Source organism: Lissotriton helveticus, chromosome 4_1, assembly GCF_964261635.1.
Source record: "Lissotriton helveticus chromosome 4_1, aLisHel1.1, whole genome shotgun sequence".
NCBI classification, from domain to species: domain Eukaryota; kingdom Metazoa; phylum Chordata; class Amphibia; order Caudata; family Salamandridae; genus Lissotriton; species Lissotriton helveticus.
Window position 1 is genome coordinate 798,162,322 of NC_136063.1, and position 22,191 is coordinate 798,184,512.

General features: G+C 47.5%; 1 protein-coding gene across 1 annotated transcript in view; it reads left to right on the plus strand.

Moving 5' to 3' along the window:
• ROCK1 (Rho associated coiled-coil containing protein kinase 1) overlaps positions 1–22,191 on the plus strand; it is a 2,099,493-nt gene that overhangs the window by 1,538,346 nt on the left and 538,956 nt on the right. Inside the window, exon 24 of the mRNA XM_078687444.1 lies at positions 14,739–14,832. Within this exon, the coding sequence (XP_078543570.1) occupies positions 14,739–14,832 (94 nt within the window). The remainder of the gene's footprint in view (positions 1–14,738; positions 14,833–22,191) is intronic.

Sequence of the window (22,191 nt, forward strand, 5' to 3'; positions counted from 1 at the left end):
GGTCATTGCCTCCCCCTTGCCCCATGTTTGATCAGAGGCAACGACGGACAGGTAGGTGCCCACTCACAGAGGTATCTAAAGGACTAGCATGGCTATGGGCTAGGAATCCATGAGAGAGATATATATGTAGCACAGAACAAATAAGATATAGAGTTTGAATAACAGTTGTGTTGGAGTTGTTTGGGTTTGTTCTTGTAACATGGAGTTTCTAACATTAGTAGTGCTTAGTCAGTTACCCCTTGGTCTTTAGTCCACAAGTTACCATCTTCAGTGTACTATTTACCATCTGAGGGAATATGGATAAGTGTAAACAACAATACACAAGACTGGGTCCTTTTAATAAAACCGATGACGTGCTTCTTCTATGTGAGTCATTCTCAATGATTTATGGTAGTGAGCAGGAGCTAGTTTCCGGGCTCCATACCTGTTGTGCTGGGTTTTTAGTGTTAGCATGAGGCGTAGAGAGGGGTGTTAGGAGAGTGGAGAGAGCATAAGTGTGCTCTAGCGCTCTTTTCATCTATACATCCCTTGCTTTATTCCTACAGAGCGGGGCCTCCCATTCCCTTAGCAAGGTCCAGGTGAGGTGAGGTCCGGTCCCCGGTCAAGCTGGGTGAGCAAAAAATATATTACAGATGAACAATTTTGATTATTTTTTTTATTTTTTTAACTATGTTTTTATTGCAGATTCAGAAAATATACAATTATATGTTCCAATTGTCCCGTCAGTTACAAAAGTCCTGTAGATATCATAAATCAAGCATTACACAGCCATTTAGCCCACAACCCGGAGGTCGGGCGGCGATAGTTAGAAAGAGCTAAGCATGGATCAGCATAAAAGAAACAAGGACCTCTGTTGGACAGGATGAATAAGTATCTGCTTTTCTTTATCACCCCAACCCCTGGTCCCAGCGAATAACCTGTACTACAGTTGGGGCGGTGAATACCGGTAGTTACCGCCCATACACCTTGGCGGCATACCTCCAATCATCTAGCCCCCTAGAGGAAGCGTCAAGTGAAAACTAAACACTGTGTACCACCTCCTAAGTAGGAAACATTCGAGCAATCGTGCTACATAAGGAGCAGCTCACACTGCTCACAATTGTCAATTCCCCCTACACAAACTTAGGACCCACAACTGCCCCCCCATACCCTCCCCCCAACTGTTACTGACGTGGGCTTGGTTCATTTACATCAATTACTAAATTGAAGATTCCTGTGGGATCTATACTTATCCGTCCGTGTATCCCATGAAACTGCATTCGGAACCCTTCCTATCTAGTCCACTTCCTGAGCCTGACTGTCACTTAGCGTTCGTACTAGTTCTTCCCATGCTCGTGCCATCTCTAGACTCTTCTCATTAGCTGTACGGGCCACCTGGCGAAATCGAACAGCACCTTCACTACGGGCCCATTTATGAAATTCACTCGCCCATCTCCTACTAGAAGGACCCTCCCTCGACTTCCAATGCCAAGTTATCTCCCTCTAGGCTAGTATGAGACCTAGATCAATGAATTTACTAGTAATTTTGGTTGTTTTCGTGTGAGGAAACCAGAGTAGCAAACAGGTCGCCATTGCATAGTCTCGCTGCCGGCCAGTAACTTCGTTAAGAAGCGCCCCAACCTCAGACCAACAGAGCCCTAGTTTCGGACAGTCCCACAACATGTGATCTAGTTCCACTTCGGGCATCAAGCAGCTAGGGCACGCCGCATCCTGCACCTGGAAGTATTTCCGGATCTTCCCTGGGGTAAGGTAGGCTCTGTGTACTATACAAAAGTGCACTTGCTGAAATCGAGCATTTCTGCACCCCTTCCACGTCCTTTGCAGGATATGACCCCACGTTGTATCTGGGATGGGCTTCCCCACACTCGTCTCCCATTTTTGTTTGAGAACTGTCAGCGGTTCCAATCCCTCGTGCAACATTCGAGAGTGTAGGCAAGTGACCGCTTTATACGTGCCCGCCGCCATCACCACATACTGGCAAGCCATCGTGGTCTTGGGTTCAGCTTGCCCAGTCTTCCAATGCTTCCGTATCGCCGCCGTCACCGCCATGTGCAAGAGGAAATTCCCGTCAGGGAGGCCAAATTGATTCTGCACCGTCTGAAAGGGTAACCACTCTCCATCAGCATAGAGGTCTCCTATCACTTGAAGCCCCAGCTCTTCCCACTCCATGAGCGGGGACCAATCCCCTCCGTGTGGCAGTGCTGTCAACATTCCCAGAGGGATTTCGGGTGCATATGGGTGCGCTACTCCCGCTCTCTTCTGGCTTTTATTCCAGCACAGCCTCAGGGTCTTCTCCTCTAGGGTCAAGTCCTGCCCTTCTAGCGGTTGCTGCATAATAATATACGAGAGAACATGCCTGTGTATCCCCGTTCCACGGGCCTGGTCCGGGCCCCTAAAGTCTCGTGCAACCTGCTGTGTGAGGATCTGTAGCTGCGCCGCAAGATAATAGAGTTCGAAGTTGGGAACAGCCAGCCCCCCTCCGATTTCGGTCTCAACAGCGTATCCAGTGCCACTCGTCGCCTCCCGTGACCCCATAAAAAGCCAATGGTGAGCGTTCGTAACTCTCGAAAGAGCTGTGGGGGTATCCATAGAGGCAGCGTACGGAAATAATAGAGCAAGCGGGGCAAGGCCACCATTTTGAGCAGCACCACTCTCCCTACCACCGAGGGGGGAAGAGTTGCCCAGAACGCCACACAGCCTCTCAGGGCCCTTATACAGCGTCCTATGTTCCCTTCCAACAGGTCATCAGTACTGTGATAGATCCGAACTCCCAGGCAAGTGAAGCACGATCGTTCCCAGATCAGACCAGCTGCCAGTTGCGGCTGGGGCATATCCGCCCTCAAGGGGAAAATGCACGTTTTAGTCCAATTACTCTGAGGCCCGATAGCGTTCCAAATTCCGACAGCAGGTCTACCGCCCCTTGTAGTGCCGTTGTTGTGTCCTCCAAAAACAGCAGCAGATCATCTGCATATAATGAAATGTGGTGCGAGATTCCACCACACAGAAGGCCATTATATGCCATCCCCCTCCTAGCGTTGACCGCTAGTGGCTCCATCGCCAACGCAAAAAGCAGGGGCGAGAGGGAACATCCTTGCCTCGTTCCTCTTCGCACCGGGTACTCTGATGATATTGCCGAACTCAATCGCACCCTGGCAGTTGCCAAGGAATACAAGACCTTCGTCCAACGTCTAAATTGCTCGCCTAAGCCAAATTTCTCCAGCACCCTATCGAGGTATTCCCATTCTAGGCTATCAAACGCCTTTTCTATATCGACGGACAACACGGCTGGCATCATATCTACACCCAGATCGCTCCCTAACACTCATATGAGGCGGCGGATATTGGACGAGGTATTCCTAGTTGGGATAAACCCTGCCTGGTCCTCATGGATTAAAGCAGTCATGTGGGGTAGCAGCCTTGTAGGCCAGTATGCGGCTCAGTATCTTATAGTCCACCGTCATATCTACACCCAGATCGCTCCCGAACACTCGTATGAGGCGGCGGATATTGGACGAGGTATTCCTAGTTGGGATAAACCCTGCCTGGTCCTCATAGATTAAAGCAGTCATGTGGGGTAGCAGCCTTGTGGCCAGTCTGCGGCTCAGTATCTTATAGTCCACCGTCAGCATAGACAGCGGCTTATAAGAGGTCACATCAGTACTCTCCCTCCCAGGTTTCAACAAGGGGATGACCAGCGCCATTCTCATGGACTGCGGCAGGTGTCCCCGTTTTACCGCTTCGTTATAAACCTCCAATAAGTGGGGCGCTAGTATGTCAATGTATTGTACATAAAATTCTATGGGGAGCCCATCTACTCCTGGGGTCTTGTTTCGGGCCATCTGCTTGATCGCTCCCCTGATCTCGGCCAAGGTTATGGCCTGACTGAGAGTTTAAGCATCCTCAGCATCCTCCTTTTCCAACTGTGGCAACTGAGTCCCCGCTAGGTAGCCCTCTATGTCCAGCATTTCCATATCCAAGTGACTTTGATAAAGTGTCGTGTAATAGTTCAAGAAGCGCGAGAGGATCACAGACTGGGAATAGACCAGCTCTCCTGATTCTGCCCGCACACTCATAACCGGGCACCCTCCCGACCTCGGGTTCGCCAGCCTCGCTAAAAGCGTGCCCACCTTATCCCCTTCAGCATGAACCTTCTCCAGATATTGTCTATAATCATAGCTCCGCAGTCTCTCCGTTTCCGTTGCCACTAGTTCCTTAGCCGCTAAAAGCCGCTCCTGTAGTTTCCTCTGCTCTGGCCTCTGCTTCTCTATCTCCCGCAGTGCTTCTTCTGCCTTTTTAACATCCGCTAGTACCACTGTTCTGACACCCGAGTGTTTACTAATGCACAACCCTCTCACTACTACTTAAAATGCATCCCATCCCATTCCATTCCTCTAGTAGACGTCGACTCTCTATTGACAGTGATATAACGCTCAATGTCTTCTCGAATTTCGGATCTAAAGACCTGATCTTCTAAGGTGTCCGGACGCAATCGCCAAGTGGGGATCGCTGCCCTTTCACGCTGCCACTGAAAGGACACCAGCTGAGGATTGTGATCGGATATAGTCCTGGCCAAATATTCAGAGTGTGTTGCAAAAGACGCCAATGATTGGCTACATAAGATAGTGTCAACTCTAACATGCAGTTCATGGAGGGCAGAAAAGAAAGAATAATCCCTATCTTCGGGGTTGTGACCCCGCCATATATCCATCATCCCCCACCTATCTTGCCAATCCGCCCTCTGTTTTGCAATCCTGCGGACCTGGGAGTCAACTAGTGGTGGGTGCGATCTGTCTAATGTTACATCAGTGGTTGAGTTAAAATCCCCTCCTAGTATCACCTGACCTGCCTAGCTGTGTGCTAACGTCCCCGAGAGTTTGTCTAAAAATCGGGACTGATCCGTGTTTGGGGCATAAATACTGCATAACACCACTTCTCTGCCATACAATCTCCCCTCAACCGCCACATATCTGCCCTTCGGGTCAATAACACTATTTGTGGCCTGGAAAGGAATCCCCGCTCTTACCCACACCAAAACTCCTCTGGCAAATGCAGAATAGGCAGTGCCAAATACCTGGCCCCGCCAGCGCCTCTGCAACGCAGTACACTCCAGCTTGTTAAGATGGGTTTCTTGAAGCAACGCTATTTGGACCCCACTTGCGCAAATCATTCAAGATGGTCTGGATTCAGCCACATTCGCCATTGGCTCGGGCCTAGAATTATGGATGGTGGAGTTAGATCTTTAGAACGCTTAGTTTCACATCCCCATTCTGCAGGCTCTCAGGTGCTGCCTCTGGTGCAAGGTGGACCATGAGTATTTTCAGTTGGCTATGCTCCCTTTCGGCCTCACCAGTGCCCCTTGTATGTTCACAAAAGCGATGGCAGTTGTCCATGTGCAGAGGGTGGAGCTACTACTTTTTCTCTACCATGACGATTGGCCGTTTCGTCTTGTCACAGCCAGTCACCATCTACCTCCAGAAGACAGTGGGCCTCTTCAGATCATTGGGGTTCTGATGCAACCTGTTGAAGTCACACCTTACTCCTCTGCAGTGACTCTCCTTCATAAGAACAATCGTGGATATGGTGCGCTTTTTATCCTTTCCTCCGGAACAAGTTCAGGACATTCGGATTATGATCCGATCTTTCAAACTCTGTTCTGGGTCTCAGTGAGGATGGAAATGAGGATTTTTGGCTTACTAGCCTCCTCCACCGGCTGTAGGGGGCACATGTGAGCTTCTCAGTGTGGCCTGAAGTCTCAGTGGGCTCAGCACAAGGGGAACATATCAGATTCCATCCAGGTGTTGGAGTAGACTGCAAGAGGTCTGCTGTGGTGTTTGCCCGACTGCAATTGGACCAGCGATCAACCCTCTTCCCTGTCCCACTAGAGTTAACAGCGGTGATGGATACTTTGCTACTGGGTTGGGGATGTCATTTGGCATAGGTTGAATTAAGAGGACATTGTTCTCTGGCGGAGACCTGCATCTACATAAACTTGTGGGAGTTGCTGGTGATTCACTTGGCATGGAAGACCTTCCTGCTCACCATCAAAGGGAGGTTGGTCCAGGTTCTCGCTGACAATACCATCATCATGTGCTGCTGCAACAAGCAGGGCATGGTGGGGTCCACAGTCCTGTGCCAGGAAGCTAAATGCCTCTGAGCTAGCTGGCTCATCAGGAGATTTCCTTGATAGTGCATCACCTGGCAGGATCTTTAAATGCGAGGGCGGACAAACTCGGTTGGCGATGCTCAGCAAATTATCTATGACAATTGCATCGAGAGGTGGCACGAGGAATCCTCTAAATGTGGGGAGAACCCTGGCTAGATCTGTTCGCCACCGCACAATGTGTACAATGTCAGCACCTTTGTAATCTGAAGTTCCCCAGAAGCTTTCTCTTGGAGACTCATTCTATGTTTAAAAAACACAAAAGGGGGGAGTTTGGGATACCAGTAGGCCTACCCACCACTACCTCTCCTGCCCCGAGCTCTGGAGATGATCAAGAAGAACCCAGCCCATGTCCTCCCAGTGGGGCCGGATTGGGCCAGTAAAGCGTGGTACCTGAATTATTGGGCTTAAGCATCTACCCTCTGATCAGTCTTCAGCTACAGGATAATCCCCTTTTGCACCAGCAGGTCTTGAACCGGATTCTATGCAATGTGGAGATTGAGCAGCGGCTATTAAGTTCCTTTGATCTCCCTCCCAAGGATGATGTCTTCATAGTGGCCAGGCCCCCTTCCACAAAATCTGTATATGCAAAGTACTGGGACAAGTGTGTGGAGTAGCGTGGCACTCTGTAGTTAGACATGTAGCAGGCAAAACTGTGGGATGTGTTGTTTGCTTTGTTTTTGGCCCAGCAAAGCCTTTCTCTCTGTACAGTTAAAGGTTTCCTGTCCGCTCTTTCAGCCTTTTACATTTGCTGAAAAAAGTGTTCTTGTTCAATGAATTGGTTGGGATGTCTTACATAAAAGGTTTTCAATAAATGTTTCCACCAAAGCGCTTTTTAATACTACAGTGGTACTCTATTTTAGTCCTCACCTTTCAGATGTGTACCCCTTTCACACTAATCCACATTTGTTCATTGAGCCTGCTCACCCTAAAAATGGTTTTTCTGGTGGCGATAACTGCAAGCTGGTTGAGTGAACGTCACATCCTTTCATTTCGTCCTCTTAATCAGGGGTGTGGAATTGAATCAAATATCTATTTGTCCATGGGACAGGTTATTTATTAAATCTACTTGTCTTTTAAAAAATCCACTTGGCCCTTTAGTGCCATGTAGTGAAGTGACAAATTGTGGCAGCAGTCTCATTGTTTAAAGCTATGATATTGGCCTTTTTGATTATTACAGGACTCATACTTTAGTGGGGTTTGAATTCTAGCACTTTCCTTATTTTGCCACCTTTCCGCAGATCTACATACTGGGGCTGGTGATAGTGTTAAGCAATAGTTCCAGGGTGTAATTGGCCTTTTGAGTGTGTGCAAACTTACTAAATTGCATTTCTTAGGGGTTTTCGCCAGCTCTTCTCTAATAGTTTCCTGTATTGCGAAAGGTTGTCAATTTACTCCTGGCAATGGCAGAAACTTCCAGGGCTGAAAAAAAATGTGGTTGGAGTAAAAGTGAACTTGTTAACACTCAACAGATTTTCGCATCAGCAAATCTATACCTGTATATTTGCTTGTGCTAAAAAGCATTTCACAAATATTTTTTAGGCATACTATTTCCTGGCCTACTTCTGTATATTGTTGTGAATTCATTAAAGCCATAAATCTGCACTAATACAAACACATATACCTTGGGTGCAATTTTGTGACTTTGTTTAGGAATTTGGCCTCTAATTAGGTATGGCGTTAGCCAAGACCTTTTTGTTTTTATTAACATTTGATCTCTCTATTAATAGACTGGCTTCCAGTCTTTCACAAAGCGAATATCGGCACACAAAGTAATTTTGTTCAGTGCCAGGGACTACTGTGGCAGTGTGCGCTTTTTGAGACCAAAAATATAATTGCTTTGTGCTGATGTTTGTTATAATTGTGAGGGTCTGGCAGCTCCCACAAAGGTTTACAAAAACCATATCAAACAAGACGTGCTGACAAAACCAAAAAGCAAACCACCAATATCTGAAAGAGAAAATTAGTTATGGACTCCTCACCTTAGAATTACCCCAGGTGTCAAACTGGATCCGGGGAATTTTTTCCTCAGCAGTACCCCTGCGTGTCGATAGGTGGCGTTGGTCGACCCCTGAGTTCATTTTTGACGTTGTGGTCGCCGGAATGACGTTGCGGTATCTACTTAGATGCTGCCCTCGTGCGCTGACGCCAGTTCTTTCTTTTTCCGAGCCAGCCAGCGTAGATCCGGAGAGAGCGGTACCTTGAGTCACTTTTTGACCCTGTTTTTGCGACTTTTGTCTGCACCTCTTTTGAGTCGATCGACTCTTGGTGCACGGATGAATGTCAGGTTGGACCGGCTTCAAGGCTTGTGACTCCTGTCACAAACTGATGTCAGTCCCGGACCCACACCTCGTGTGCCTTTGGTGTTTAGAGCGCGACCACGACCCAAAGTCATGCTCTGACTGCTGGGCCATGAACCCGAAGTCTTTGCGGGATGGTGCTGAAAGCTTCTCGAGGCCCGGCAGTCCACTCTGTGCTGTTGGGATCGGTCACGGAGCTACCACCACCACTCATCATCAAAGTCTTCGGCTAAGTCGAAGCACAAGAAGAAGACGAAGAAGCATCGTCGCTCTTCGTGTTCTCTCCGTCCGTCCACCGATGCGACACGGGAGGTAGTCGTCCGGCTTGCACTCAATCTTCAGGCAGCCCGACTTCCCCGGCGTGCCTTCGGGCCCGCGGACTCGGCTGGGGGCTTTAGTTCTTCGAAGCCTGTGGCTTCAGCGCCGCAGGGCCCCCAAGGATCCAGGCCTGGATCTGGATCGGCGCCTTTCTCCCCCTTGACCCCTCCTCCCGCGCCGAATCCAGTGACAACACCTCCGCCTCCTCCGACACCGGTTGCGTCCCCAGCCGACGTCTGTCCCGGCCTCCCTCTCGATGAGGACACAGAGCCGGACCGATGTCGCCCGATGAGTCTAGAAAAACTGAAGTGATCTTTCTTGGGAGTACTTCAAGTGTATCGTATCTGTACATTCCTGTCATTGGGAGACAATTTCATCTTATGAATCTTTAAAAAGAGTACTGAAAATCTGCTTTTCTATTGTTGCATCCATTTAGAATTGTTTTTTCTCAATTAGAATTGTTACAGACTTCCAGAACAGGCATTCTACTTCTCCCATCAATCGTGATGCTATTGTGCTCAATCTAGGAAGGGATAGACCCCCTAATCTGCATCACAAATTTGATCTGTTGTTCATCTTATCTTCAATTGTAAATGTCAAGTTAGTGCATTCTCATCCTAGGATTCTTTCTTTGTAATTGTGCTGGCTTTATTTGTAAAGACTGATTAACATTTCTGATAGCCTTCTAGCCTAAGATTTCCTACCTTTGAATGTCCCCAACCGTCACACTGGCTCCAGAAGATTATTCGATAGCAGTACGCCTGCGCATCTTCAAGTAGCACCGATCGGCTCCATGCCATCTGTGGTTTTCGGTAGGCCGCAAACATTTTCAGTTTCTGTGCTTCCCTTCGGCCTCATCAGTACCCCTTGGGTGTTTACCAAGGTGAAGCCGGTGGATGCAGCTCATTTGCAGAGATCAGGGGTGACAGTTTCCTCTATCCTGATGACTGGCTGTTGAATGCGGGCTTGCCCCAGGCTGTGTCCCACCTCCAGGCTAGGGACAACTTTCTGCACTCACTGGGGTTCAACATGCCAAAGTCACACCTGGCTCCCTCTCAGACGCTTCCTTTCAACGAAGCTGCTCTTGACACAGTGCCGTTTCGGGCTTATTCTCTCAAACAGCGAGTCCAGGATATTCAAGCTATGATAATGTTGCAAGGATCCTGCTCCTACACAGAACTGTGCACAGAGACCAAGGACATCAGTGAACTGTGGTGTACCAGAAACTCACCTCAGTACCTAGAAAACCCCAACCACGTAGCATCAGTGTCACATTAGCTCTTCGTCCTAGAGCAAAGTAACCAATGATTAGACAACCTAGAACATGCGACTTAGGACAAACTCAGGAATGGTGGAAAGGAAGAACACTCTTTCGTTATACTCTCATACCATTCCACAACAGGAGTAAATAAGAGACACGGGTAAGGTTAAAATATTTATTTTAACGACGTGCTCTCAGGTGCAGTATCTTTGCCAACATAAGCAGACATATGATTACAAATAATATGATCAGCATTGTTACAATTCCATAAAATACAAAGGGAGAAATGATATTGCAATGATGATGAAAACAGGTCTTATAGCTCCTAGTTATATCACCCTCCCCATCTAGGAACTATGTTTTATAAACTAAAGAAGGTCTCTTAGGCTTGTACGGGGGACCCCATTACCTCTCAGCTCAGCAACAGTGAATCACATCAGGATCAGCAAAAGCTGCCATTTGTTGTGTCTAAAAAGTGTTAGCCGATCAGTTCGAACAACAGCTACCATGTTATGAAAACCTTGAAGGCTTTAGCACTCACTGTGCAGACTAGGGTCACGAAGTAAGTCTAGGGATGTCGAAAACCAGCCTTTCTCATGTGAAGACATTCGCACAGTCTAATTTACAAAAACAGCTATATGCAGTGTCGTGTGCAAAAGGTAAAATGGCGTTTAAACTTTTAATAAGCCATGCTAATATAACGTGTGCAAATCAGGCCTAGCCCACACTACAATAACTGATATTTCAGGTTCTATATTGGATTTCTGTGAGACTGACTCCGAGGCTGCTGCGCCTCATGTCCTTCTTCATACTGCTTGTGCCATATGCAGGTTCTGCAGTGGGACCTGAAGTTCCAGTGGTTGCAGGATCAGGGGAAACTTTCCAACATGGTCGAGCTCTCGGAGGGAACGGCAAAAGACCTGCAGTGGTGGTTAAGAGACTGCAACTGGGTCAGAGACAGACCTCTCACCCTTCCCAAACCAGATCTCGCAATAGTGACAAATGCATCACGCCTGGGCTGGGGCAGCCATCTGGGAGAGATGGAGATCAGAGGACTCTGGTCTCTGCCAGTATCAAGACACCACATCAATCTGTTGGAGTTCCGAGCAATACGATTGGCATGAAAGCCTCTCTACCCTCCATCACGGGAAGGCTAGAGCAGGTGTTCATGGACAATACCACCTTCATGTAGTACTGCCACAAACAGGGTGGGTGGGATCTTAGACTCTTTGCCAAGAGGCCCTGCGACTCTGGATGTGGCTGGAACAGGGTATATCCCTGGTGATTCAACACCTGGCCTGTTCTCTGAAGGCCGGGGCAGACTAACTCAGCCGCCGATGCCTAGCGTATCGCGAATGATGTCTCCACACGGAGGTGCCGCAAGGTCTCTTTCAGAAGTGTGGAGAGTCACAGTCAGATCTTTTCGCCTCTGCTGAGAACACGCAATGTCAGCAGTTTTGCACACGTTCGTTTCCAAAGCGTTTCACGATCGGAGACACTTTTCGTCTTGAGCGGAGCTCAGGTCTCCTATACTCATTTCTGCCAATACCACTCCTGCCCAGAGTTCTCAAAAAGATCTAAAAAGGCTGGGCCTAAGCTATCCTTGCGTCTCTGGACTAGGCATAGAGAGTCTGGTATTCCCGAGCTACTGGGCATGGCCAACGATACTCTGCTCAGGCTGCCCCTTCTGGAGAATCTTCAGAAGCAGCAGCATTGGAGGGTCCTCCACCCGGACCTGTCCACTCTCTGCCTTCTTGTGTTGAGATTGACCGGTAGCAGTTGACCGCTTTGGACCTTCCTCCTGAAGTCTGTCGTGTCATTCTGACAGTCCGGCTTTCCTCCACCAAGACGGTATACACCTGCCATTAGAAAATATTTGTGGCATGGTATGCAGAAAAACATATTGATCCCCTTTCTACTCCTCTTTCTGAAGTCTTTTTATTCACTCTTTCCCCTGCCCAGCAGGGCTCTGCTCTGGGCACTCTTAAGGGCTATCTGTCTGCTCTTTCTGCCTTCTTGAGACGGTCTGATCAGCCCACTTTGTATAAGGTTTCTCAAGGGTCTTGTCCATCTTTTCACAATTTATCATGCCTCAGTGGCTCTTAACATGCTTACGGTTTGCTCCTTGTGAGCCTCTCCACCATTGTCTCCTCAGGCTTCGGACAGTGAAAGCAGCCTTCCTTGTGGCAATTACATCTGCTCGCAGAGTGAGTGAGCTGCAGGCCTTATCATCTAAGTTGCCGTACCTCTCGGTCTACCCTGACAAAGTGGTGCTTCGCACGTGGGCCTCTTTTATACCGAAAGTGGTCACCCCATTTCATGTTGGCCAATCTATCACCCTGCTTACATTTTACGCTTTTCCACATCACTCTAAAGAAGAGGAGCGACTCCTCCATCTGGACTCCAAAAAAGCGCTGTTGTTCTACCATGACTGCATACAAGAGTTCCTGGTGGACAACCAACTCTTCGTGGGGTATGTTGGTGCGAAGAAAGGTCGTGGGGTGCAGAAGCTGACCATCGCCTGACGGTTCGAGCTCTGCATCAAAATCTGCTATGCACTGGCCAAGAAGCAGCCTCCTAAAGGCTTATGAGCTCATTCCACGAGACTTAAAGCTGCAACCACTCGTCAGCATGCGGGGTTCCGGTCCTGGACATCTGCCTGGCACCAACGTAGGCCTCATTGACCTGTTTACCAAACAATACTGTCTGGACAGTCAGGTCCGCCGACATGGGCACTTCCCCCTCAGTGCTGCAGGACTTCCTTATATGAAATTGGTCTGCAGACACACCTCCGGGGAGGTATTGCCTGGGTATCTATTCAAAGGTAAGGAGTCTGTGGCTAGAAGTCGCTATCAGATGAACAAGTTACTTATCTACAGTAACGCCTTATCTGGTAGAGACTATATCTAGCAACAGATTCTTTACCGATTCAACCTTTCTCCCTCCTCTGCAAACAGATTTCTAGGAACAGGGCTCACCGTTTTCAGGGTTCTAGTTTTACACACTAGTGATCTTTATGGATCTGTGCTTCTGAGTTGGAAAGTCGTGAAAAGTAACTGATGTCCGCATGCCTGGGTGGTGCCTTTATAGGTACCACAACATCACTTCTGACGATGCATGCGGGGCCAATCTAAGCCACCTACCAGCACTCCGGGGTACTGCTCATGAAAGATCTTCTGTATCCAGCCTGAAGTCTGGGGAAATTCAAAGGTAAGGAATCTGCAGCTAGATATTATCTCTACCAGATAAGGCATTACCGATGGTAAGTAACTTTTTCTTTGAGATACCATTGAATTTCCCCTTTAAAAAAACATCTGGATCGGTAATGTCTGAATATCTGGAGAAGCAGTTATACAGCCAAGAGCTGCAGAAGTCTTCTGTTTGGCAATATACAGACCAGTAACTCCTTTGAGGGGTCTGTCAGCGAAGCTGGTTTAAATAGCAAGCAATGACAGTCCATGTGTCTTGCTTGTATTTTATTGAAATCCCAAAGGAATTTATGCCTGCAAAACGCTTAGTAAGTGCAGACTAGAGCTGTTACACCGTGCATGTGAAATTGTGAAGTAGAAAACGACTGTAAGAAGTGCATTATCCGCCACATCAGCAACTCCATAATGTAAAGTCAGTGGGGCAGTGTAACCATCTGATAAACTGTGGCCCTGTATTGATCTCATTAGCATTCACACCAGACATATAAATATTTCTCTAAGCAAACACTGAAAAGAAGAGTGTTAAACAAGCAGCATTTATCGTTCAAGAGCAGGAATAAAACTCTTAAAATATGTTGGTGTTACTGAACCAATTCCTTCACCACCATTTTGACCAGGTCAAATAGTTCACAGGGTTGATATAGCCGGTTTAACAGAATCTAAATATCATTGACATTACAATTCTCATACTAGTGATTCTCATAGCGTCACTTCATTTCTCCTACAAAACAAAATAATACACTTTGCTATCGAAAACTAGGGAACAAATGAGGGAACACCCTTTTAAGGTATCACCAGCTCTACTTGTGCGCCAGATATATCAGTATTACAGAAGGCTTAGCACAATCATCTGCGGCCTTTCCTGTGAAACAATAGTGCCCTCCGGGCACAGAAATATGGTGCACATGAATGTTGCTCCTCCAGGGCACGGTCTGTAATGTGGCCCCTAATTTTAAGTGTATTTGACAGAGAGTGTTTGCAAGTGCCCTCCAGTTCTGGACTTAAAGCAATGTCTAGTAGTTTTTCCAGGAATGTTGTGGCATTGGCTAGAAATTGGGTGGCCCTTCATGAAGTTTCTAGTGTTGTACATTTTGTTGCATTGTTATAGGTGTTGTCTCTCTTCAGTAGTGCCCCAGATGTTGCGAGCATAAGCCTCGATATAGTTCATGGATATTTTCAAAGTTTTCTCTGCTCCACCAACACCTGTCCATTAAAAAACATGATCTTGACATATATTGCTAGGGTACTTAGATTCTTCCTCTCTCACTGATTCATCAACATATATAAAGGTAAGACTGAAAAGGAGAAGAAATAAGGTGGCCTCTCTGATTCAATAGCATTGGCAGTTTTTTATTGTAAGTATATATTTTTTAATTTAAATATATTAATAATGCTCATCTTTTTTAAATAGCTTATTATTGCAGGTTGGCACATGATACACAGTAACATTCAGTTCAGTGAAGCTGTTGTTTTTCTTTGCCCATATTTAGCTGGAGGAAACAACTAGTATGTTAACCAAAGATGTTCAAACACTAACAAAAGAGAACGCATTGCTTCTTGAAAAGGCAAGAAAAGTTGAAGAAGGTAAATTTGCTAATGTTTGCAAGTTATTCTCATTTATGTTTCTGTACATTAAAGTATTTGTACTTCTATGACCTCTTTCTTGGTCCTACACAGCGGATACTAATCCAACTATTGGCCCAGCTGTGCCCAAGCCTCATCATTCATACACATGAACTCTGCAGCTGTTCGTTTCTTATTTCCCTTTCAGTAATTTCTCTTTCATGCTGCCTTGCAGGTTATGCTTCAAAAGATTCCAATTTTGTGTTCAAGTGATATATGATGCACCAAGCAGTGTGCAGTACCTGACCCATGCAGATACTATGTGCCTGTTTGGTGAACAGCCATCCAGTTTTTACCTACGATCAGTATGTTTCTTCTCTGCCTCCACAAAAAAATATTTCCCTAAAATATGCAACCTGAAAAAAAAACAAGCATACTTTCTTCAAGCTATCTTAGGTCCCCTGTGTGGATAAACTTTAGTGTCTGATAGATCCTTCTTACCACAGATTCCTTACCTTCAAAGTATGATCCATGCACCAGACAGTATCTGGAAAACGTTTCCCCCCAGCAATAGCTCTCTGGCACCCTTAGATCACGCCAGGCACCTCTAGTTGAGGTTGCTGCAGAGGCTCCCAAGCCACTTTAGTTTGCTATCTCAAGCTCATGCATGGCTGTTAGAAGGAAGGATAGAGCATTTGCTTCCTGGCTGGAGAATCATCAGGTGGGTCTTAAAAAGTGTTCAAACGGGCCAGTCCTGGCTCTTCATGACCTCCCCACCCACCTTCCTTCCACTCCGGAGCAACTTTCAGAGGAGCACTCTGCAATCCTGATGCAGGAGATCAACTGTGTATTGTCCAAGGGTGCCATTGAATGGGTACCAGACTCTGAGAAGGATGAAAAAGGCTCCCTGTGCCAAAGTAGGAGACTGCAGGCCTATTTTGTACCTCTCCCCCTGAACTTCTTTCTGAGGAAGGATACGTTCAAAATGCTCACTCTGGCTCAGATCTTGTTTGCTCAGTATACAGGAGACTTGATGGTATTCTTGGACATGGAGGACACATTTCCACATACTTATCCTGCAGTCCCACTGATGTTATCTGTAGTTCAAGCTAGTCCAAGAACACTTTCAGTTTACTGTGCTCCCTTTTTACACCTCCTGTGTTAACAAACGTGATGGCGGCGGTGATCTTCAAAGATTTGGAGTATGCATATTTCCATAACTTCACAACTGACTGCTGAAAGTAGGCATTTCACAGGGAAGTCATAGACCTCCTCCGGACGACAGTTGAACTCCTGATATTGTTGGGTTTAACCATTAACAGTCCAAAGTCCCACCGGAGCCCCAGGCAGAGGATTCAGTTCTTAGGACAATTTTAGACACAGACATTCAACGCCTTATCTCCACCTGAACCAGACCAGGATGTCATCCCTATTGGCTGTTTTGGGTTCGGTACTTGGATTCGATGAAGATGGATCTGAGGCTTCTTAATCTCCTGGCCTCTTATAACCTTCTTATCCCCAACACCAGGTGGCATAGCACATGCAGACCCTGCAGTGAACCCTCAAGTCAACAGTAGGCCCAACATGAGGGCTACCTTTTTTACTCCATTAAGGTCTCGAAGGAGATGGCACATGATTTGCAATGGTGGATGACGGATGCTAACCTGACCTGTGTCTTGCCACTCTCCTTTCACCACCAGAGTTCACAGTGGTGACCGGTGCATCGCTGCTGGGTTGGGGTGAAGGGTTCATCTGGGAGAGGTGGATAGCGATCTCCACATCATCCTTTTGAAGCTCTGTCAATTCATGTGGTGCACATAACACCAGCCCCTTACAAGCCAAACTTGTAATGTTCTTTTTATTGTTCTTTCATTAGCCCACTAAGGTCTTATTGTCTGCATTGTGACAGGTTATTTTTCGAACCCTTTCGACCTTTCTGTGCTTACATGACAAACCATCTTTAAGTCACAGGTTGCGGTGCATTCTGTGCTTTGCCTCATTGGGACCTGAATTTGTTTTTTACTTTTCTCATGTGCATGCGCTCCGAGCCTGTGCAAAACTTTTCCTTTAACATCTTAACACTGAAAATAATCTTCCTCTTTGCTTAGAATTATGTCTGAACGCCATGTGAGTGAACTGCAGGTGCTTTAATTGCAGCTGCTCTACCTCACATTTTATCTTGGCAACTTAGTATTGAGGACCAGAGTTAACTTCCTCCTGAAGGTTGTGTTTTCCTTCAATGTTGGTCCTAAGCATAGGAAACCGTATTCAAACGATTCCAGTTATAGACCACAATGTGTACTATAAGTTCAATTCCAATGCCCAGCCGGACATGGAATATTTATTTTATGAATGTAAAAGATTTTTGGAAATTTGAACACACATACATAAAGAGGGCACAGTCCTGTACCCAGTTTGAGGAAAAGAAAGGAGCCAGGAAAAGGTAGAAGAACACATTTTCAGGCAATAACTTTTTTGGAGCAAAAACGTGGCTTGCATCTTAATACATTGTACTACAAGCTCTACACGTTGTTGACAACAATATATTCACACAATGGTAAAATTGCAACACTGTTTCTGAAAGTCGACGTTTCGATCCCTTGCCCCTATGAAAGCGGGATCATCATCAGGACCAATAATAATTGCCTGTGTTTATGAATAAAGCCTGGTAAGATAAGGGAGAAAAGAAGGAGTGATTCAGGTGAATCCATCCAAATAATAGAAGCAACTTTGCATGCAGCATATTGTGAGCCAAATGATCTTAGTATACAACTGGTGACAGTTTCAGTGAAGTGGCATAAAAAACCTCAGTCAAGGAGCATATTGTGAGCCAAATGATCTTAGCGTACATCCGGTGACAGTTGGAGTGAAGTGGCATAAACCACTTAGTCACAGAGGACCGGCGCTTCAGTATCTACTAGGTTGGATAACTCAGAGAGAGACGGTGGAAGTCAGGACGGTCATGTACAAACAGTCTCGATTATTAAAACGTTTCAAAGGAATATACATTCGAAGTTATCTTTCTATGTAGGTAATTATCTATTTGTGACTCTTAATAAAACCTTACAGACCGGCGCTTCCGTCTCTACTGGGAGTGTAAGTCGTTGAGAGACGAGGGAAGTCAGGGCGGTCTGGCAAGGTCGACTCCGTGACATACAGTTGCAGTGAACATTTGATTTTTCATTAAAACCTGCATTAAATTGTGCTGTGGTGGTTTTACGGTCATACAAAAGTTTCTGATAGATACATCTGCCGTGTGGATTCCTCACCTTGTGAATATCCTCCTGCGTCAGCAACATTCGGAAATTCTTTTCGTAGCTTCGCGCCGACGTGGACTCGGACGTCATAGAGGCACGGCATCGCTCGCGACTCCGCTGACGTCACCAACGCCTATATTAGGCCCACGCCGGCGTGATGACATCAGTTCCCTTTTTTCCGCGTCATCGACGCTAACGGTTTTCTGGGATCATCTGTAGCCTTTGCTGTAACTTTGTTACTTACTATTTTTCTAGTCTCTTTGTCTTCTCTCTTTCGACATGACCTCGAAGAAGACCGGGTTTAAAGCCTGCAGGGAATGTGGCAAGATAATGTCCATTACAGATCCACATGAATGCTGGTTGAGCTCCGACCATGACGTCGAGGACTGCCAATCCTGCAGGAAGATGACACCAAAGGCCCTCCGGGAAAGAGAAGCAAAACTTCTTGTTGCCAAGTTTAAAGAAAGAAAGGAGAAGAAGAAATCAAGGTCGCGGACTCGACGCTCGAAGTCAAGGTCTTGATCGAGGTCTCGATCGGATTCGTCCTCGGCCCATGCTTCAAGATCTTCAAAAAAGAAGCATAAAAAGAGAAACCATGAATCCCGACATCGATCGAGAAAGGAGTCGGGTTCCAAGCCGAAGTCACAGGTGAAGCTGGTCGAGAAGGTGGTAGTGTCTTCGGCTTCGGAAGAACAGGATGCCGAAGTTGAGGCGTCGCATGCGAATTCGCCGAGTTCGCCGAAGCAGAAAGCGGTTCCATCTCCGGACCCATCCCATCCTTCAGGTCGGGAGGATGAAGGTGAGGAGGAGGTTGGAGAGGGAGCGGCTCAGCTGCCCGAAGGTCGTACGACTCCGGTGCACCAGCCCCAAGAGAAGATCTACGTCGTTTCGACTCCACGCCCTCAAGAGCAGCCTGGGGGTTCATACCCAGCCTTTCCGGCTCCAGGTCAGGATCCTACGCATTTCCTGAATACGATGTTCAGAATTTATTCAAGGGCTATGTATCCCTCTGGGGCTCCTGCTGGTCCCATGGGTCCGATGGCATATGGTCTGGGTGTTCCTCAATCCTATGCACCTGCGCCCTTTATGCCGGCTCCGACGCCGCATTGGCATTATCCGACTCCGGCGAGGCCTTCGACTCCGAAGCCATCGACGCCGAGATCGATGACTCCGATTCCTTCGACGCCAGTTCTTTCAACTTTGATGCCGAACCCTGAGCGACGTCGTGGATCTCTTCCTCGTCCGACGTCGGGTTCGACGCCGGCTCCGTCTGAGTCGATTGCGGATCCGACGGCTTCGAATGTGAAGCAAAGATCAAGGCGTGAAGCCCAGAGGTTGATGGAGGAAGAAAGATATCGAGAGGAGAATCTGGAGGATGGCGAACTACAGGAGTCTGAGGACCCTTTTGAGGACCTGACTATAGTTAGTGGCCTCGAACTGTCACCTGAATGGGACCTTGTTTCGGTTTCTGATGAGCCCTCAAAGGATTTGACGCCTTATCATGTGGTGATAAAAAAGGCTGCAAGTTTGTTGAACATTGCTCTACCAACTGCAGAATTTAAATCTAATCTGCTCACAGAGGTCCTTCACTCTCCTTCATCAGTGACTGAACCGTTGCTACCTTTTAATGATGCCTTAAAAGATCCAATTTTAGAGATTTGGAAAAATCCTGTATCAGCTCCTGCTGTATCTAGGGCTGTAGCTAGGAGGTATAGGGCAGCTCCTGAAGACCCGGAATTTTTAACCTCTCATCCTCTGCCGGAGAGTTTGGTGGTGCAGGCTGCCTGTTCCAAAAGATCTACGGGTGCATTTCCGCAGGTCCCAGCAGAAAAGGAGTCGAGAAAGCAGGATCAGGCTGCTAAAAAGGTTTTCTCCTCTGCCAGTATGGCTTTGAAGTCCACAAACGCAACCTGCTTGATGGGGCGTTATATCCACGCTCTTATGGACACTGTGAAACAGTTGGTGCCCAAGATACCTGAGGAGGATAGAAAAGACTTCCAAGAGGTAATCTCTGATACTCAAGCTGCAGCAAGGCAGGTTATTCAAAGTGGATTGGACACGGCGGACTCTGTGGCGAGGGTCATGGGTTCTTCCGTAGCGACAAGAAGAGCTGCGTGGCTGAAGTCAAGTGAGTTTTCCACAGATGTCCAGGCGGCGTTAATGGATCTTCCATTTGACGGGTCTTGATTGTTTGGAAAAAAAGCAGACGCTGCTTTGGAACGCTATAAAGACAGCAGGGCGACAGTAAAGTCGTTGGGCCTCCAGACGTTCAAGAGGATTTAGCAGATCTTCTTTTCAAACCTATAAGTCAACCCAGCAGCAGCCACAGCAGCAGCAAAACACATTGTACAGATCTTATAGAGGCAAGCAAAGGGCCCGAGCTCGGGCCGTCACGCTTCCTCCTCTTCCTCCTCTTCCCCATCCCAGCCCCCAGTCACCGCAGCAAAGCAGCCCTAGATCCGCCATTCCGGATCATGTGGGTCCAGTGGGGGGTCGGCTTACCCATTTCCTACGAGATTGAGAACCCAAAGATCCGATGTAATCAATTCCCAATCTTGTGGGGAATGGGTATGCTCTTCCCTTTCGGGAATTTCCCCCGAACTATCCTCCTTGCCAAGGTTATTGTTCGGAGGACCACCTGCTTCGCCTGCAGGAAGAAGTCCTGGCACCGTTTCGAAAAGGTGCGATAGAGGTGGTTCCAGAGCAGGAAAGGGGTCAGGGGTGTGCTACTCCCGGTATTTCCTGATCCCCAAAAAGGATGGCAGGCTTTGGCCAATCCTGGATCTCAGGATCTTGAACCTTTACCTGAAACAGGAAAAGTTCAAGATGCTCACTCTTGCACAGGTTCTTCAAGCGCTGCTAGAAGAAGACTGGATGGTGTTGATCGACTTGCAGGATGCGTATTTTCATATTCCCATCTTGAAGTCACACAGAAAGTATCTCCGTTTTACGGTTGGGTCGCAACACTACCAGTTTGCGGTCCTTCCGTTTGGTCTTACTACTGCGCCTCGAGTCTTCACCAAGGTGATGGCAGTGGTGGCAGCACATCTCAGGAGGTCGGGGATACCTGTATTCCCGTATCTGGACTACTGGCTGATCAAAGCGGAGTCGACGGAGAAGGTGCTCCATCATCTGCAAGAGACAACTCAGTTGTTACACAAGTTGGGTTTTTCAATAAATGTACCCAAGTCTCACCTAGTGCCCTCCCAGTGCAACCTGTTCATAGGTGCAGTGCTGGACACTACTGTTTGTCGTGCATTCCCTCCACCTCAAAGGATTCACGACATTCAGGAAATGATTCCTTTGTTCTACAATGGAGCGGTCGTTCCAGTCCTGAAGGTTCTTCGCCTGCTCGGTCTGATGGCTTCTTGCATTTTGTTGGTCAACCATGCATGCTGGCACATGAGGGCACTCCAGTGGTGCCTCCGCAGGTAGTGGTATCAGCACAATGGAGATCTCAGGGAGTCAGTGAGGATCTCCAGAGAAACTGCAACGGATCTGTCTTGGTGGAGTGTGGAAGGCAATCTGTCGCAAGGAAAGCCTTTTCAACTTCCTCCATCGGTGGCCACGGTAATAACGGATGCATCCACTCTCGGGTGGGGTGCTCATCTGGGGGATCTGGAGGTCAAGGGTCTTTGGTCTCCAGAGGAAAGGTTGCTTCACATCAACCTTCTGGAATTGCGGGCGATACGTTTGGCACTCAAGGTCTTCCTCCCTTCCCTTCGCGGTGTGTCAGTGCAAGTCCTGACGGACAACACGACCGCGAAGTGGTACATCAACAAGCAGGGAGGAGTGGGGTCGTAGTGTCTCTGCGTCAGGACCATCAGATTTGTCTGATGGCAAATCATCTGGCTGGAGTTCAGAACGTTCGTGCAGACAGTCTGTCGGCAGTTCTCTGCCGACCACGAGTGGAGGCTTCATCCGGAGGTAGTTCGTCACGTCTTTCGGACGTGGGGGACTCCTAAGGTGGACCTTTTTGCCACTCAAGAGAATGCTCACTGCCCGTTATTCTGCAGTCTCCAGTATCCGATGCAAGGAGCCTTGGGGGACGCGTTTCAGTTGAGTTGGAGAAATCAACTCCTTTACGCGTTTCCTCCCATACCTTTGATTCCTCGGGTTCTGA